The sequence below is a fragment of the Parasteatoda tepidariorum genome, chromosome 3 (assembly GCF_982258835.1).
Source record: "Parasteatoda tepidariorum strain Cologne lab strain chromosome 3, Ptep-v5.0, whole genome shotgun sequence".
In the NCBI taxonomy this organism is placed as follows: domain Eukaryota; kingdom Metazoa; phylum Arthropoda; class Arachnida; order Araneae; family Theridiidae; genus Parasteatoda; species Parasteatoda tepidariorum.
In genome coordinates this window covers 93,181,543-93,196,180 of record NC_141757.1, presented here as the reverse complement: position 1 = coordinate 93,196,180, position 14,638 = coordinate 93,181,543, and the positions used below count along the sequence as shown (strand labels likewise).

Here is a 14,638-nt window from a genome sequence, read left to right as displayed (position 1 = left end):
AGAATTTTCTTTTATTTTAAAAACGAGCAAATGTCTATTAAAATGTCCATGTCCGAGCAAATGTCCATTTTTTTTTAAAAAATCAATTACTAATTTTAAACTTAAATTTTTTTTTAAACTACCAACTTACATACATTTTTCTAGTGGCAAATTATCCTATTATAGCTCTTAAGGCTACAGTGGAGTCCAAAAATTGTTTTCTGTAATTATTAACCGATTGTAATGAAATTTTAAACTTAGGTAACTTACTTAATTATAATGCGTTTTACAAATTTTCATTATAATATCTTAATAAATTTTCAAGTTATTTAATTTTTAAATTTTAAAATTTCATAAATTTTAAAATGTTCCAGGCGCTTCAATTTTTGAAATTTTTTGCTGAATTTTTTTTAAATTTACACATTGTAAATACAAAAAAACTTGTATGACTTAAAAATTCATTGTTTTTAGTTTCTTGAGAAGTAGTAAAATAATTTTCATCATAATAGCATTTTTTTAAAAAAAAATTTTACTTTTTTTTTCTAAAATCACCCTAACTTATTTAATTTACCACAAAGATGCTAAAACTGATCATAGAATTATTAAATATGCTATTATTAAAAGTTTGGTGAAGTTTTAGCACTCTACCTAAAAATCATATTCGCCTGGAACATTTTGAATTTACAGAAACGTGAAAAAAATCAATTTTGAGAAAACAGCAATTTTTGTCAAGAACTCATAATATTTGAAAATTTATAGTATAAATCATCCCAATACTCTGAGAGTAAGATACATAACTATATTGAGATAAAAATATGGAGATAAAATATAGTTTTCTGTTCACATAATGTAAAGAATGTGATATAATTACAGAATTCAAAATACGAAAAAGTCTGTTTAATATGGTTAAAGGCTTGCTACTGTAATATGAATAAGTTTACTCAATTTATAAACAAAGTTGATGTCTATTTCATTAGTATGATGTTAATTGTAGTTATTTTTATTGATATAAAATATTTTAATTTACCTTTTTAAATTTTGAAATGTATAAAAAAATTATCTAAACAGTGATAGCCAATGAAAATTCAAGACAAGAGTTAAAATATTATATTTCATACCAACAATCAAAATATTATTATGAATTTTGGAAAATGACACTAATAATCTGAGAATTACAAAATTCTGACAAGCATTCTAATAAACATAACAAATGCAATGAAAAATAAAAACATATTTTTAAATAATGAAAGTATTTTCGAAAATGTTTTTGTCATAAGGTACAAAAAAAAAATAAACAAAATCTAAAAAGCACCAGCAGCATATGCTGCTTTATCATTCTTTGCTGCTCGTTTTTTTGGGATACAGCGATTTTTTTGAGCTTTCCTTCTGCGATCTTTTCGCTGAGCGATCGTTAAAGAAAAACTGTTTTCGAGTAGTGCTGCTTCATCTGTCGAAATTTGTAATGATCTTACATGGCCTAAATTATATTCTTCTACTGCCTCAAACACAGCAATTTCAAGTCTTTTTTTTGAGACAAATACCTCTTTAGGGCACTTCCTCCATATACAGCTATGGAGGCTTTCGTTACGGTTCTGGGTCTTGCCAGCAACACAACGTTTTAAAATTTCCTCAGATGCCAGCCGTTGATACACTGGCATTATTTTTTCTACCACTGCTTGCGAGAGAAACATTTTCATTTGAGAATGCTTAGCAATGGGTCTCCCTTCAGCAATGGCTCTCTGAAAAAAACACCAGGATGAAGCACCTTCAGGGCAATGGCTGTGGCTCGGCTTTGCGTCGGTTGATGAACAGTGTTTCAAACTTGCATAAATTGCGCTTTTCATTTTTGAAATATCAGGTACATTCTGTCTTATTGCTTTGCGATAATAATTCTGAAGTTTCAGAATGTTTGCCTCCGTCAAATTTCCTTTTTTTCTGCCGCCTAAGGTAACTTTTTTAATTCGCCATTCTTTCACCTTGTTGCGAAGCGCTGTTCCAAGTCGCTTCGCAACATGGTTCAAGCATTCCTCCTTTGATACTGTAATATCACCATAAACTTTGTTCTCCAATAAAAACTGATAAGTTTTTGAGTCGCCGTCACTCAGAATAGAAGTATAACGCATGCCACACTCCTTTACGGAACGGCTCCACATTACATATGCTGCATGCATTTCCATAGAGCCCGAACTTCCTTCAAAATTTTTTTCACACTCATCCTGATGAGCACTTTGCCAGATACTGAATTCAGCACTGGCTGCGCCAAGATCACTTGCTGTGACAGTGCAATCCTGACAGTACTTGGAAAGGATTTCATAGTCTAATACAAGACCTGTCAGGACATCAATTATTATTCCCATTCCAAGATTAGATGTGTGGCCTCTTTTTTGCCACGTGCCATCATAAGATACACTTATGTCTAGAATGTCTGTAGTGTTTACAGAATCTACACTCATGTGAGATTCTCTCACAATTTGGCGAGATATTTCGAGCATTTTCACTTTTAGTTCTTTGTTTTTCACCGATAAATTATGCAGACATTTGGAGAAGGTTTTTTTATCCATAGAGGGCATGTTTAATACAGCGGAAAAAGTCTCTAATGCAGCATGTCCTCTACCAATGGCCAAAAATGCGCTGACTAACTTATTATTTATCTCAAAAGACGAGTTTGTGTCTTCTCGACAACTCGAGAAAGTTGTGCCAAAAGACTCTCCGCATGAGCCACAGAGAAGTTCCAATTTTAAAGAATAGCCGAGAGAATGGTGTTGCACCAATTGCAAACCACACTGACTACAAAATTTGCAAGGCACTTGCAACAGTAAATCTCTCCACATCTCTGTGCCCATAAGTATATAACTTGCTTCAGGAGTAGCATAATTGTGGCTGAATGAACAACTCGGACCTTCAGTTGCAGATATTGCAGAACAACTTGCCTGAATATCAGAGGAAGATGCTTCTGCAATTGAATCATTCCCTTTCTGAGAATGATATCTTCTTGAAATTTCAGCAAGCATCCTACGTCTTTTAGTCTGACGACCTTTCGGTTTTCGATATCTGGATGACAATAAATCCATATTCGACGTTCACCCAAATGAAATCAGTAAAGTTTAAAAAACTCAATTTTGAAAAAATAAAGTTAAAAAATGCTCAAAAATATGTAAAAAGTATAATAAAACAAAAACAAATTAGCTTTGGAAATAAAATTAATAAAATATAAAATTTTCAGTTAGGAAAAAGTATAAGCAAAACATGTAAAAAAAAAAAACAACTTTAAATTTACTTACGAAAAAAAAACTATTTAGAAAAATAAGCAATAAGGATTTAAGGGCTAAAATATGTAAGAAAAATAAAATAAAAGTGAAATTTAGTTCTGAAAAGAACTGTTTTGTTTAGTAAAAAGACAAATTAAATCGATACAACAAAGATCAAAACAAAGATGTGCAAACAATCAATCAATCTGGCTTCTGTTGCCAGATTTTTGAAAACAAGACATAATAATAATCAAAAAAAGAGGCACTACTAGTAGAATATATTATAATAAAAGTTACTTTCGAACTGAAATAATAAGTTCTAACACTGCAAAAGAGGAACCATTTGAGAGGTCGGGGGCGTGGCACAATGTAAACAAAGGGGCGTGGCACATCCAAAAATGCTTATAACTCGAAGAAAAATCATCAAATTTGAAAAATTCTTTTTGCATATAATAAAGTACCTCCAAAAGTATCAAAAACAGTTAAAAACGAAAAATCGATTTTTTCACAGCTTTTCATTGATTTTGGTATCCACTGTAGCCTTAATATGCGAAACTTAAAAATTAATTTTATCGTAATTCATATTGAAAATATAAATGCAATGTTCAGCTTTACTTATAATAATAATAACAGCCTTAGGCACTCGGAGCTTTTTTTTCTATCAACAAGAAAGTTAGTTAACAAGTCTTACTGGGTAACATTGATGTCTTTCTATTTAAAATAAATAAATAAAACCTTCACAGTAAAACAATAACATATGGGATCAAAGTTTTCATTTGTCGCTTTTGGTATGAAGATATTTGCTGTAAAACGTTACTTCCTTTTGATTAAAAACTTATTTTTTTCATTATGGCAAATAACTTATCACAAAATTTATTAGAATATAATCAATAAATTGGCGAAACTTTAGTGTTAAATTTAAAGTAATGCTTAAGTGAAAACATACGATTCTTTAACTAGAACGAAATAAAAAAAAAAATAATAATTACAACATTGTAAACAATTTTCATGAATCAAATTTCATCGTAGTTCACAAATGATATTTGCGTTACCTCGTCAGATTCAAATTTATTATATTTGTGATTTATAATTACCAAAAAAATTATAAATCACGAAACAAAATAAATTCGAACAAAAAGACTTCGATTTCGCAATTTTTCAACTTTTGATATTAAGATCAAAAAGAGTAAGTTTAAGCTATTAAATGTTTAAACAATCACTTTCCTAAAATTTAGACTTTTTAATTAAGTTGAACTAATTAATAAATGTCATAAATGTTATTTTAAATAACTCATATTAACACTTTGTTTAATTATCACCAATATAGCAAATGCTATTTATGCGAGAATATTGTGTTAGGGAAATGCCTTTCATTTTCAAAACTAGAATTTTGATTACTTTTATAATATTAATTATTACCTTATTAATCACTTTTAAATTCACCATAACTCATTAAAAAAAAATAAAGACAAAACTTAAAATCTTGCATGCATACAAAAACTATGGCTGTTTTACAACTTTTGACAGATAAAACATTTGATTACCTTTCAGTCATCAAATTATATTTAGAACAACATGGTTAACATATGTGCACAGTTAAATCAAAGCAGACGTTACACATTATCTGGGACTGTTGACCGAAGTGGCAACGACCTATTCAACGCTTTTATTCGTGAATTTACACAAAAAAGTATAACGATAAAAGTTGTTGCAATATTTCTAACGGAACAAAAGATGTTATTGCTCAAATAACAACGGTTTCTAAAATAAACAGAAGGTATTTTAGAGAATTATAGGTTGTGGTGGCAATCACGGAAGTAAATGAAATGAATGAAAACTAAACAATGCACTAATGCGAAACAATATATGTTGTTTTGATAAATAGGCATGCTGATGTGAGCTTACAAATAACCCCCGTGGCAGAATTTTTTCGGGCTTTCAGCGACATACCTCTCTTAATACTAATAACAAATATGCAAACTTCAAAATATATATAACTAAAACTTCAAAAAAAAAATTACATTAAATAAAAAAAAAAGAATTTGGATCAAATAAAATAATTTTTTTAAATTGAATGTGATTTTTTTTCCCTAATATTATGGGCGATATTCTCGCATTTTGTAGAAAGATAACACAGTAATTATTTCTTTTTTTGCATTTTATAATTCATCATCACATTAAAAAAATAAAATCGTAAAATCTGTAGCAACAACTGCCAAATAAAAGATAGACGACGAAATCATGCGAATCGGACTCTTCAAAAAGGAGTTACTAAATGAGTGTTTCCATTTTGAGATTTAGTTGCTGTGATAAATAATATCGGATTGTAAAAGCTATGTGGAAATCAGTAGTAATAACTGCATGAAAAATTAGAATGAAAATTTCCACAGAAAAGGAAACCAACTTTTTTACTTCATTATTCTTTATTTTTCATTATTCTCCAATGAGAATAGAACAATTATAAGCATTTCTTTTTTCCCACTCCGATGCGCGAAAGGCATCCTTTGAATATAATTATAAAGAAAAGATGAAATCTTTCGAAAATTTCTGTAGAAAAGAAAAGCAAAAAAAAAAATTTTTCCAAAAAGAAAAAATCCATCTGCAAGAAAGTAACGTTCAGCAACAATGTCGCCGCGTCGCCATGGAGCAAATTACAAAAACGATAAACGTAAGACCAAGTACTGTAGCAAATTAAAATATAAATTGGACCTTTCACAAATTATTTCATCAGAAAAACTTTTGAAAAATGGATTCAATGGATCTTTAATTCAGAATTTTAAAACTAAACTCTTTAAATGACAAGATTTTTTTTTCTCAACAACAAGATTTTTAGTGCGGGAATGAATATTTAAAAAAAAATTAATAGATTTTTCAAAATTTCCCAAAAAGTCTGAACAGAACCATTCTATTTTCACAAAATTTTGATTCACAATAACCGAATCTTCTACAGAAAATCTGGAATAACCCCTGAATATATAACCATAGCAATTAAAGTTTAACTGAAGATCAAAATCTAAATCTAACTCTAACTAATGGCTAAAATCTAATCACACAATCAGAAAAATCAAGATATAATCAGAACATACCTGGCTCACAAATGATAACCAAGATATTAAAATATAATTAGAAGTTAAAACCATTGTATTCAACACAGGGATAATCAGTAAACAACACATAAGTAAGCAAACGGTGCATAATTTGAGTTAGAAATTAAGATATGATCATATTCAAAATATAACTGGTGATTAAATCTAACCACGCGATTTGAATACGATGGGGGGGGGGACTATATAGCTTATTATTATTATTTATAATAATGTAATACAGACTCTTAAAGAAAGTTATAAGTCTACAGGGTAATATTCTATATTTTATATAAAAATAACGCGGAAATCGATCAAAATATGAATAGCAGAGATAATAATTAAATTTAATAAAAATAAACACCAAACTTTGGGACATTATTTATTTTCGATTCTTTTCACCGATTCTGAGAGTTAAAAGGTTTTATTCTGTGACAATGAAGTTTAAAATTATCATTTAGAACACTGATTTCAAGTTGACTATAAACAAGTAAGAGTCAAAGTTAATAAAATAGAAAGCCAAAATATGTATCATTAATTTCCAAAATTAAAATCTTCAAATGAAGACCAATATACTTTTTCATAAAAAAAGGTACATTTTTAAGCAAGTAACTAAGCAATAATTTAAATAATGTAAGCCCTGTAAATGAATTTTGAGATAACACAAATAGATTGTCAATTATTAGTAAAGTTTTAATTTACAATAAAAAAAACTAATCTTTCTTTAAAAAAATAAAGGTGACATAAGATGACTTTTCAAATAAAAGTAAAAATGGGGCGAATAACAAAACTTATCGGAGAAATACATTATCAATAAATAATTGATTTTTTTCGCGATTAATTAAGTTTTCATTAATTATTTTTTCACCGGTTTCGAAGTTTTATTCCGTGGGAGCAAGGGTTGAAAACGCAATTTAGAGCACTGACTACAATTAGACTTTCCGAATATAAGTGAAAGTGGACCAAATAAAGAAACAAAATATCTATCATTAACTTCCAAAATTAAATGCTACAAATTTAATGCCAAGGATCGTTCCTATAAATCGGTGAGTTAGTAAGTTAACCATAATTTTAACAATACACAATAGATTTTCATAAATTGTAATTCAGTTATTTTGTTAAACAAATTTCAATTAACAGTATAAGTAATTGTCTGTTTCAATACACAATCAAACTGAAGAAATTAGTAAATCGAAGGTAAAAATTGATCGAATACAAAATCACACTAGCTTAATACACGTAAAATCGATTGCTACATAACTAATAGTTAAGGTCAAGGTGACTCAGGAGATAGAGCGTTCGCCTTACAATGAGGTGAAACAGGTTCGAATCCCGGCGAAGGATGGTTGGTACGAATTCAGCTTCCGACTCGTGATATTTTAAGTGATAGAATATCTTCAGTATCGGAAGTTTTTCGTGGTTTTTCTCTCCATTTAACACAAACGAGGGTTAGTTCAATCAAAAAATTCTCCACGAAGGCTAGTTTGTCCCAATGCTTGATCCAGAAGTTTCCTTGTCTTCTGGGTTTAGGTTTAAAATTACAAGGCCACGGGGGTGAATTTTAAAAGTTGTCAACTCAGAATTGAGTTGGCTGTTCAACGCCGGTTATAATATATAAAAAATCCTCCACGAAGGTTAATTTGACCCAATGCTTGATATAGAAGTTTGCTTGTCTTCTGGGTTTAGGTTTAAAATTATAAGGCCACGGAGGTGAATTTAAAAAGTCGTAAACTCAGAATTGGGTTTGCCGTTCAACGCCAGTTATAATATGCATAATATTTTTTTAAAAAAAAGTATATCTACTATTTTAAACCGTTCACAATTAAAAATCGCTTAATTTCGAAGCTAATATATTTTCATTAACTTTAAAATTACACGCAATAAAACAATAAGTGATATCACGGATTTTTTTTTAATTGAATTTCAATTAAATTTTTTTTTTAAATTGAATTTCAATTGAAAGTGAAAACGATAATTTCCCTATAAATACAACCTAACTGTTGGTGGAGGGGGGTAATTATTAAGTGCCAAAATGGCACAGAACTTTTTGACTACGCTTGTGTGAGCAGGAACAAAAACGAAGTTAATGGATATCACCCAGGATAGCTTCCTGTGCGGAAAAAAAAATCAAGGTAAACTACAATTTCGGAGGTCAATTCAATGCAGAACAAAATAGCGGCAGGTAATAATCCCAGCCAAACAAAGGATCCGACAACTTCATTTTCTCTCTTTCATGAGTATCGACGTGATTTCATGTCGGCAGCGGAAACTTCAGCTAAAGTAAAGATTATATGTGTAACCAAGAGCCAAAACGGAAAAGACTATAATTAGGTAAACGTAATTTTTGTAGGAACGAAATAAATGTGAAATTCATCAGTTTTGGAAATTAAATACAAAATATAGTTATTTCGATGAAAGGGATGAGGTATATAACTAAACGGTTGCTTTTATCATGCTTTATCACTAATCCCATTCCTAGACCATGGTCTGTTTAGAAGAAATTTGGGTCCGTTAACGGACCCTTCACAAAATATCTTTTCATAAAAACGGACCCTTCACAAAATATCTTTTCATAAAAACGGACCCTTCACAAAATATTTTAACTTAAAAACGGACCCTTCACTAAATGATTTTTCTTTTAATCGAACCCTTCACAAATTTGTTTATCTTCATTATTATTTTGTTAATCGAATAAACCCTTTCAAGGGCAGAAAACAAGAAAAATGGATGTAAACGAATTAAGTTTTGTCTTCGGCAGACGATTTTTCCATTATTCGTCCGAAATGAATATTCTGCGTTCAGCAGTATAGGCTAAATACCAAATATTTGTATGTTGCATCTCTAATTTAGAAGCAGCAATTGTTGTTTATTTTTTAAAATTTAATTTTTTTAATTATAATTTTACAGTGTTGAGCGTAATCTTGTATGTCTTTACAATTTAAAAAATCCATGAAAAAGTTTTTTTTTTTTGCAATAACGGACCCTATTTGCACAAATTCATAAAAGCGGACCCTGGTTGAAGGAATGTGAGTAATTTTTTTCACAATTTCACGAAAAACGGACCTTTCACAAAATGTCTGGACAGACCCCTGTAGACTGATTTGAAACCAGACTTTTTTTATTTATTTGAATGATGGGATGTATTATAACGACAGCTTTTATCATCCGTTATTACTAGTAAAAATTCTCGGCTAATTTAAAGGCAGAATTTTATGTACTGATACACTTTTTCTTTTTTTACCCCGTAATTTCGTCTACATCGACTGCGGTGGCTCAGGGCCCAGGTTCGAATCCCAGCGAATTCTGCTCCCAGCTCGCACCGAAAAGTGTTGATTATGCCCTCCGTGGTAGAAGGATCATCCCCTTTCTGTTGGGCTAACCGTAGGTGGTTTTCCTCTCCATGTAACGCAAATACTGTTTAGTTCCATCAAAAGGTCCTCCCCGAAAGTCAGTTTGTCGCAATGTTTAACCCAGGTGTTTGTTCTCTTTTTTTAATAATGAATTTGCTCTTTGAATAATAAATTTGCGACTTGTTTTATTTTGATGACTTGTAACTGTTTTAATGTTACTTTAAAAAATTTCATAGCTTAAACGACAGTTTTTTTTTAATATCTTACAACAACACCGACATTATTTTAGAATTTTCAAACTTTTTGAAACGCATCATTATTGTTTCAGACGATACGTCACTAGTTCTTGGTCTTTCGACAATATAACTTCCAAACAGGTTGGTTACAGAGCAGCATAGGTACACTCTTCTTTCCAAAAATAAGAGTTCTTTTTAAAGAAAATACTTTTTTTAAAAAAAGATAAAAATGACACTATCATTAAAAAGATTAGTCACTTTAGTTCTAGATCCAGAAGAACTCAAAAGTATAGATATTCTAAATCTATGACTTAAATGAAATAAATCAAAGTTAAAAAAAAAAAAAACTTCGTATAATTATAAAATCAGATAATAGGTGCTCTTACATATCACCTGTTTTTTTCCCCTCATTCTGCTTATAACTTTTATTTAATGTATTTTTATAATGAAATATGTATTATACATCTACACTTAAAGGTTTAGTGAATGAAGTAGACTTTAGACACATGTTAATTTAAGTTTCAAGACTTATTTTTTAATGATAGTTGGTAAATAATTAAAAGTTCTAGTTGAAATGATTTCTCGTTAAATGTATAACACAAAGCATTAAAAAAATTTTAAAAAATAATAGAATAAACTGAAAATGTTTGGACGTTATAGTCAAGCAAAGACAAAAAACTTAATATGAAATTAAAAATTTTATATATTGATTGGGTCACTAGTTCACAAAAACGGATAAACTTTTCAAACTATTTCTTTCTCTTTTTACCTACAAAATCATACACTTCTTTGACACATTGTCACAGAATACATTTTTAAAAAAAATCTTCTTTTAAGTTAAGTTTAGTTTAGCAAAAGCAAAGTCGACAAAACAATAGAAATTAATACAATGAAAAAAATACCAATAATAATAAATTAGTTTCTTACAAAAGCAAATTTACAGAATTATGATAGATTTTTGCATGTTAAAAATAAAACAACACTCTAAATCTAATTCCAAGCTATCTGTTCAAATGGCAAAGAAAAAGCAACATAACTATTCGAATAAAAACTAAATAATAAATCATCTAACTAGTAAAATCATTTTTTTTAAAGCTGCCAGGACTGGTATTTTAGTTAGTCCGCAACAGTTAAGTGATTTGCTTCTTTTTGATAAAATTTCATTAAATAATTCATTATAATATTGTGTTGTACCCTTAATTTCTTTAAACATTATTTATACAAATAAATTTTACCTTAAAAACAATAAAAAATTCAAGAGTACATCAAAGAAATTTAATGTTTGGAATTACGCATTTCAAAACTGAAAGTATTTTAACACTGAAGACTCGGTCATTTTTATCATACAAAATTGAAGCAAATCCTGTTTTAAAAAAATTTGGACAACCAATTAAAACTTACAATAAAAAAAGCAACTCAAATGGTTACTTCAAATCTGATGATTGGTTTATCAATTTTAGAAAAAAAGATTATCGGAAAAGATTAACAGGTCGAGAAATGCTGTCATTGCGATTTGATAACACACGATCATCATTCGATAATCAATTAAGTGAAACAGTTTTAAACATAAATATCACACTTTGATTACAAAAAATAATAAAACTAATACAAACTTCGAGGGAAAAAGAAATAATGAATCGATTGATTTTTAAAATTAAAGACTTAGTCCACAAAACTCTTCCAACATTTAAATTTAAAATACATGTTACTACAGTAATAAGTTTACAAATATGAGAGATTACCTGCAGTTGAGTTTCAAAAATAGATAGAAATTATTTTCTGTTTTGCTGTAGTTACCTATAAATTTGTTCTTTATTACGCACCGAGAGAAAAAAATATCGTCTAAACTACCGAATATGGTAAAATTTACCGTGCTTTTGGGTCTACGAGAACATCAAAAAGCTGCATAATTTTTACCGAAGTGCTTTGGTAATGATCTTGGTAAAATTAACAATAAAATATGGTTGTATAATATGTGATAAAATTTTTTGAGAATTAGTAATTTTAAGATGTAACGAATAGTGATTTTTTTCCAATAGCCGAATACCGAATATTCAGCCAAAAAAATCAGTCGAATAGCAGCATTTATTAAATATATATATATATATATATAAACTGGAAGTTGTTAAGTTGTGAAAAGGGAAAAAATAGAAGTCCTCTTAATTCTTAAAACAAAACTTAAATGCTAAAAATTATATTTTTAGGAAAAAAAAGTAACAATAAAAAAGTTGAAAGAAATAGTCTATAGAAACACCGCGCTATCATAGAAACAAAAGAGTAAATACAAAAGCGAAACAGAAAAAGAAAAATCAATCTTCATCCTCGAAAGAAAATTTTAAAACTGAACATCTCAGAGCTCTAATTACTGCATTTTTAAGAAAAAATGAAGAAAAAGAATTAAGTCTAATAGAAACTTGCCGCATTATAATAAAAACGTCGGTGAAAACAAGTTTTTTAAAAAAGAAAAAAACTAGGTAGAAACGAAAACTAAAATCGATCTTTACTTTCACATAGCGGTATTTTAAGAAAAAGTTACGATAAAAGAATAACATTCATTAGAAATGCTTCTAACGCTCATTAAAAAATGTGTCATAATAAAAACGCAGATAAAAAGTTAATAAAAAAAAGCAAAAGAGAAACAGAAAATGTTTTTGCTTTTTTTTCTTTTCGTAGTTTTTAAAATCTATCTTTGAATCGTTGTATAATAATATATAGTTGTATAATAATAATCATAATATATCGTTGAATATCACAGTTTTCTATGTTATCAGCCTTGTTATACAGGAAAAAAGTGATAATAAAAGAATTAATTTATCAGTAACGTTCCGTTAAAATGCCGTGTTATAATAAAAACAGCAAAAACAAACTTAAAACAAAAAGTGTTGGAGAAAAAACGACGAAATTGACTTGCTTGAATATAATTAAAAAAACTGAGAAGTACAAAACTCGAGGTTCAGTATCAACTAATATAGAGTAAATTCTTTAAATTTCACTTTTCCATTTGTCTTCCAGAATATAAATTTGCAAGTCGTGTGCAAGTTTCAGAACTTAAATATGGGTAAAAACAAATTCTAATAAATGGTATAGTAAAAAATACGATTTTCGATTATTCTTTATTAAATTTATTCAATTCCCAAACAAAACTTAATCAAAAAATATTTTTCCAAAAAGATACTTTGTCGAAAATTTGGTCAAACATTCGACCAACCGAATATTCGGTAAAAGGGCCGAATACCGACCCCGAATATTCGTGATATCTTAGAACTTGGTACAAAAACCATTTATTCTTAAACTTTTTTACTAAATGTGTGATAATAACTATATTTTTGAAAACCATAATTTACGATAAGCCATAGGAAAGGAAAATTAACAAATGAATGATTTAAATACTATACAATACTGTAATTATTAAATAAAATTAACAGAATTTTTTTTCTCCGTGTGTAAGATTTGTTATTCTTATTTGCATGGATTATAATTTTTCTAAAAGAATATATACAAAAGTATATATTCAAAACAAAGGAAAATTACAAAAGAATATGTACAATCTCTAAAAGAATATATACAATAATTGCGTGAGAAAACGGTAATTTATAGAGCAATGAATTTTACTCAGCACTATAATTATAAACAGAGTCCTACAAAAATGCATTTTCTTTAAACTACTAGTAATTTAAATATAATAGTAATAGAAAATAATCGTTTGCTCTATTAACTAATACACGCAAATGTTGCGGTCCAAAAAAAGAAAGTATATATTTTAGTTACAATAACTTAAAAAAACAAACAAAAAAAAACACGCATCTAAATATCCCAAAAACTCAATGTCTAAATGCAAATCGTATAGTATAGATACAAATAATGGCGAAAAATAAATAAATATAAACACTATTCAACAAAAAAAGATAAATATCGTGACAAAAACTCATAATCTTGACTTGATTTGCGTGCCAAAACATTCGAATGAAGTGCAGAATTGTCAATTGTTTATACGACGATTTTACTGGAATGTCAAATTGATGTTTAAATCACAATTTTTTTTTCTCAACTTTTGATTGAATTTATAAAAGCAGAAAAATTCCAACAAATAAAACGAAACAAATATTTTATCTAAATCATGCAGAAATTTGAAAATGGGGTATTTTAAATACTTAGTTCTTCTTTTACAATTGAAATTTCGCAGGAAATACATTTACAGGGAAATAATTCTCAGAATGAAACTGAGTCCCAATGCATGAAAAGCTTAGTATCGGTATTCTATGTGTATAATGTTTAATAAAGTAAAAAATCACGTTAAGGGGTTATTCCAGACTTTTAGGTTTTTGTGAAAAATCTACTCGGTAAGTTTTTGAATTTGTGAAAATGCGGTTCGTTTTCTCATAATTTTAAGGATGAGCAAAAATAAGGTCCTGTTTCTCAAGGGGGGAAAAATACCATAACCATGTCTTTTAAGTTGTTTTAGTTTTAAAACTATGAACAAAAGTCGGCTCTATTTTTCAAAAAAAAGTTATGAAGTCTTTTCTTACTATACTACAATTTGTGAAGGGATCAGTTTAATGATAAAAAGTTTTGTGAAAGATTCGTTAACGAACCCAATTTTTCTCAACTCATTTTTAAAATAAAACCAACGCGTGGTGTTAGTTTATTAAATCGAAGTTAAAAAGCAAGGCTTGACAAAAAATAAATCGTTTTTATTTGTTAATTTATGGTAAAGTGTTACACTAAAGTATCTCGAAATAATA

The 14,638-nt window shown here is 28.7% G+C and overlaps 2 protein-coding genes across 9 annotated transcripts in view; both read right to left on the bottom strand.

The window, feature by feature from the left end:
- Nucleotides 1-14,638, bottom strand: part of LOC107444455 (uncharacterized) — a 219,828-nt gene that overhangs the window by 67,562 nt on the left and 137,628 nt on the right. The window lies entirely within an intron of this gene.
- Nucleotides 1,281-3,050, bottom strand: LOC147813955 (uncharacterized). The gene has a single exon (XM_087160172.1). It carries the CDS (start codon nt 3,048-3,050, stop codon nt 1,281-1,283), a length of 1,770 nt encoding a protein of 589 aa, XP_087016298.1.